This window comes from Arachis ipaensis, chromosome B01 (genome assembly GCF_000816755.2).
Source record: "Arachis ipaensis cultivar K30076 chromosome B01, Araip1.1, whole genome shotgun sequence".
Lineage (NCBI taxonomy): Eukaryota > Viridiplantae > Streptophyta > Magnoliopsida > Fabales > Fabaceae > Arachis > Arachis ipaensis.
This window is the reverse complement of record NC_029785.2, coordinates 114,981,279-114,987,100: the sequence shown is the minus strand read 5'-3', so window position 1 is coordinate 114,987,100 and position 5,822 is coordinate 114,981,279. Positions and strand designations below refer to the sequence as shown.

Below are 5,822 nucleotides of genomic sequence, written 5' to 3'. Positions count from 1 at the left end.
ATACCTTATAATGTTAACCCATCAAAGTCTCGTTTGACCAAAGGAGAATCAAATTCGACTATACCATCGCAGGCTTATATGTCTCACATAGTAACATTTTGTGCTAATTCCTATGCAATAAACTATAAAGACCGCCCAATGCAACCAACGGCAGAACAGAAAGAATTTAAACTAAATGAATAGAAGCAGCAATGCAACTAACAAGAGAACATAAACAAAAGCCAAAGCAAATCTCCAGGACCATTTCTTCATTCGCCTGATTTCATTCTACTTTGCCATACGGTTACAGGAAAAATTGTAAAATCGCAATGCATTGTTGACTCATAGAACTCATCTACAGGCAGAAACAAATGTGCACTTCGGTTTTACAATTCAAGTTCATCTTAATATCGAACGTGTAGTTTTGGGGCATTTGTTGAGTGATCACGAAAATGAGAAGATTAATTACCGCCAGATGGCTTCTTTTGAATAATTTTTTCCATACTAGAGGACTCAATGAATCGAATATACATTACATTATTAACCAGCAGCAATCACCTTATTGAGTAATAATCTACTAACTATAAAGCAATTATCAACTGAATTAAAGAAATTAACAACGAAACAAGCATGAGCAGAGGCAAATGGTACTAACCCTTGTCTCATGCTGCACCCCGTCTTCCCAAGGCATTCTGTACACGGGGACATACAAGAAACATAAAAAACCAAGAACCGTCGGAACTGAATACACAAATTTTACCTTATTTAACATAAAGCAAACTGCACGCTTCCAACCATACCTGGGTTACCCACTGCTCAAACAAGTCTTCATTGGTGGGCCTTGTGGGGTTAAACGCGCCTGAGCTGGCTGGTACTCCGTGAGACCCCCCTACGTGACCGGAGTAACCTTGTGAAGAAAAAAACTGTTCGATGTGTTGCCCCCCGAGAAAGATGTTGGAACCCCCACCGCCGACACCCATGTGGGGGCTGCGATACGCATGACTACACACATGCATTGACTGAGTTGAGGTCGTTACAGCACGATCTGGAACATTCTGGGTGTTGTCGCCGTTCTCCGAGTGAATGCCCTGCCGAGTACAACTAGAAGTTGTTAAAAACCTGATCGCAACCCAACCATTGCTATTTACCTACGTATGCATGCAATACCCTATTTGACTCTATTTCTCCCTCGTTCCTGTCATGTTGACCACCCATTGCTAAATTCATGAGTCAAAAAATGGAAAACAAAGAAGCCAACCATACCTGATCTACACATAACACCTTACAGGAATAACTCACAACCCATTATAGCTACCCATCACATCTCCCATGTCTCTTGTGTCACCAGCACAAATGGTGAGACGGAAATAACTACTTCACTACTCATATCAGGTATTCTCCTCACTACTAAAGAAATGTGCTCCGCAGCCGATGCATTCTGCTTTTCCCAGATGATTTGAATGGATTCATGTTAATCACGTGCGTATTTCTTTAATTCTATAAACAGTACCATCATTTAATCTAAAGTTGGATGGGTCGGTACCCTTACCTCGTCGTTGTCGGCATCTTGCGTCCGCCCAGCTCCATACGGGGCACTTGGTTTCGCCGAGGAACGCTCCGCGGAACTGTGGACCGTGCAACCGTCAGTGCCAGCAACACCATGATCCCGCTGGCTCGTGCAAGTCCTCTTCGTATGACCAGGTACGCCGCACGTCGTGCAACGTCGTCGCTTCATCAGCACGTCACCCTCGCTTCCGGGATGCATCTCCTTCCCCTTCCTCGGAGCACCCTTAGTCTTCGACACCACCGGGTCCTTCAGCCCAGATAGCGACGATAAACCCGGGGGGCCTCCTAGCTTGTTGTATGCTCGTCGTTGCAATTCTTCTGCGAGACGTGCAATCCCGTTTCTAGCAACAACAAACTCATTTGCATCTTCTGCCCCGAGTTTTGCTACCACACTCATTGCCCCGCAAAGGGCCCCATATCTAAGCAAGCGTCCTTGATGGCCCTCTGTACTTTCGGGGGGTTTCGATCTCCAATCCTTTGCATCCTTGCACCATCTGCTCAAAATAAGACCGCCCGGTATTTTTTCCAAGCCCTCATACTTCATCACACAGAATATATGACTACAGGGAATCCCCTCACTGTTCCACATTGAACATTCACACTCAATCATTTCCTCGTTCGGATCATACAACACCTTGTATGTCCTATTAGGTTTCCCCATCTTTGAAAACTTGTACACACACGTCGTGCTAATGCTGTCCCTGCCCCGAAACAATAGCGTTGCCACACCCTTTATTTGTTTCTTCACTTCTCTGAAAACCGCTCGTGTATACACCTTCGAAGCAAACAGCTCGATCGAATCAAGTCCGGTCGTTAGCACAGGAGTATAATAGGTGGAATAGAATTGGGCTGTTACTTCATTATTCTGATAGTCTTTTACAACTCGATCTAAACTGTGTACAAGTTCCAAAATGCTATCAGTTGATCTAAGAAAACCCTTAATGAAAGCATTGATCCCTTCACATCTTGAGGTAGTCCTGTATCCCGCACAGAATGTGCCCCTCAGGTAGGCCATTGCCCAGCTTTCTCTACTATCGTATGTGCTCTGAACCCAGATGTTATCTTGTAAGCCAAGCGACTCAACCGCCGTCTTCCAATACTCCTCAAACTCATTGATATCCAAGTTGGCATACAGCGCCTTCTGAAAAACCTTGCGGAATTCTGTCTCCTTAACCCTCTGGACGCAATTCTTCTCAAGGTGCCAACTGCACAACCTATGTTTCGCGGTCGGGATCACCTCTGTAATCGCAGCTCGCATCGCCTTGTCCCCATCCGTGACTACTACACAAGGCTTCTTATGTCCCATCACATCCAGCAGGTTCAATAACACCCACCGGTAAGTACGAACCTCTTCATCCTCAAGCAACGCGAACCCAAAAATGGATGTTTGTTTGCAGTGATTTGACCCAGAGAATACCACCAGCGGCTTCCTGTACTTGTTAGCACGATACGTAAAATCAAAGGCCAAAACATCACCGAATAGCTGATAGTCCGCCATCATCTCCCCATCAGCCCAAAATAGGCTACCCAGTCGATTATCCGGGGTCCGTGTGTAGCGTGCCGAGGTCATCATGTCCGCGTTCGCCTTACCCTCTAAGTAACCGATAGTGGCTGCTGCATCCCCATCCGATATTCGCGCAAGCCGCTGTCCGTGAACATAATTGTACAAATCCCGTTTTGTAAACCGAAGCATACTATACCCACCAGATTGCCCTGCCATGTAAGCCATTATTTTCGAGGTTGGGATCCCAAACTGCTTGAAACTATCCACTTGTGCCTTGTCGCCTTCGCTAATCTTTCGATGACTAGGAAGGAGATTTGTAAAAATCGCTGGGGCAAGCTTGTGGTTGTGTTCGTCAATGATGGTTCTTACCTTCCACACGCTCTTTTGCATATCGTAGTAAATCTTCAGTTTGGCCTTACAGTCTGTTCAACTCTCAGGCCTTTCCTCTCTTACTCGCTCAGGTCGATCATAGTGCTTACGATGTCTAGTACCTTGTCGATGGCAAAAAAAGTCTCTCCTTATCAAAATCCCATTGACACGACCGACATCTCCCTTCCGAACGCCAAAACCCCTGAATCTGGCGAATTCCTTGTAGGCATCATAGGCATCCTCCTCCGTACCAAACTCTCTACCCAAGAAGTCTTCCGTGGCGACTTGTCGGCTGGGACCTCCACCTTCCACATCATTAGCACCAAAAGCCCCCTCACCATAAACGGCATCCGCTTCACACCTCTTTCCTGCTTCGGGCTCCCGTCGGGCCTCAAGGCTCTCCTCGTCATCATAATCATCGTCGCTCCTACAATATTGTGCCCAGCGATCCTCCGAGCTACCCCCATCTGACTCTTCACCCTCATTGTTGAACATGCGCCTGAAATCCATCGGACACGGCTGGCCAACGTTCTATCCTAAGCACATTCAAACCAGAGAAAAGTACTTCATAATTGCACCAGGTACACATCTATAAAATTAGCCACAAATATCCATATCCAGGCAATATTCCCCGTCTAAAATAATGCATGACCACTGCTCCGAAACCCGTTTAACATACAATTCAGCAACTCGTTATACTTAAATACGACATTATTCACTGCCAACATTATAACTAACTAACTTACCCACCATATGACTAGCGAATTCATCGACTCATTCACTACACGAAAGAAAAAAAAACTTCTCTCGTACACATGACCAGCAACACAGAATCGACTCATTCATCGACTCATTCACTACACTATAGTAAAAGCCTTAAAATGACCTCAAGTTCCTCTATAATGGATGAAGTAGTGAGTTGAGAGCTCATTATTGAAGACAGTTATTCTAGGTTGTAAAAGAGAAAGAAAAAGAAGACTGAGGCACAAGTTAGAGAAGTGTATCATTACCTACTCTCCTTGATTAATAACCTACTCTCTTTGATTGAAATTCCTCATTGCATATGTGCATTTACAGTTTTTTATACAATGAAACTCCTAAACTAATTAATGAAAAGCAAAAAGATAATATAATTTTTTTAATGGCAAAAGATTTTTTGTTACGACATGTGGGCCTCATTAAAAGGATGAAGACTAAAGATCACATATTCCTATAAAAATTTAAGTCAAGTATATTAGAAATACAATCACATTAGAGTTCAGAGGTTAATATCCTTGACAACTTAGAGAGTAAAAAATCATAAAAATCAATACTTTTGCCATTTCACTCGAGCCATTCATAGAACTATGAATCTTGGTAACTGATATTGTAGATTTTATTTGCTCAAAATTGAATATATTCTCAGTCTTATATTTTATTAAAGAGTCATATTAACAAAAGCAACACATACCTTAAATAATGGATATCTCAGAGTTAGCTCTAAGATAAATTTATTATTGAATAATAAACTAACAAACTAACTAAGCAGTCCAAATTTTCTATCATTTTCGACATTTTGTATCAAGAATTATAATCTCACTTCTTTAATGACATAATGACAATTACAGTTTATAATTATCAAATCAAAGAAGCATTGAACATGTAATGTAATAAAATACAAAAGTGAATGATTTTTGCACTTAATGCATGCACATCAAATCAAGGTTAGTGCTTAAAGTGAGAAAAGAAAGACTCCAACCACTCAAAATTAATACTGCATGTATTTAACATTGGACACTAAAAAATTTCAGTTGTAATACTTTCAGTGCTATTAAAAATTACCAGTGTGCTTAATGTCAATATCAATCAAAAGGAAATGATAATCAAACAAGTTATTCCAAAATTAATCAAACATGATTAGCAGGATTTTATATGAATTGCAACCTTCATATTGGTTACTGATTTCCATGGATCCACATGTTGATGCACCACTGGCTAAGATGTCATTGGAAAAATCATTTTCTGTTGAATTTTGAAGCTAGTGTGTATTTTCATTCATATTAAATTCTCCGCCAACTTAGTGAGGCTGCTGAGTTAGAGCTTCAATTGCGTAATTTGATCCTTAGTCTTTGTCGAAAAGAGTGATATCATCTTAACTCACACAAAATTAAATAAAATATATCAGATCATCATATAAAAAAACTGTAAGAAATTAAAAAATAAACGATATAAGTAACTCTAATAGACATGGTATGATTATGTTCAGGTCACTACTTTTTCTCCTGGGCTCCACCCAATTTTCTATCTTGTATGAGGTATCATCTACAAAATTAAAAGAACAAAAAAATAAGCAATTACACAAGACATTATTCTCTTTCCTAATATGCTACATATAATTTGGAGAAAGCAGCATATCAAACTTAAA

The 5,822-nt window shown here is 41.3% G+C and overlaps 1 protein-coding gene across 1 annotated transcript; it reads right to left on the bottom strand.

The window, feature by feature from the left end:
* Positions 642–3,439, bottom strand: LOC107611122 (protein FAR1-RELATED SEQUENCE 5-like). Its single transcript, XM_016313086.2, has 4 exons — positions 1,529–3,439; positions 1,325–1,417; positions 780–1,067; positions 642–671 (listed from the first exon to the last, which is right to left on the bottom strand). Exons 1-4 carry the CDS (start codon positions 3,437–3,439, stop codon positions 642–644), a joined length of 2,322 nt encoding a protein of 773 aa, XP_016168572.2.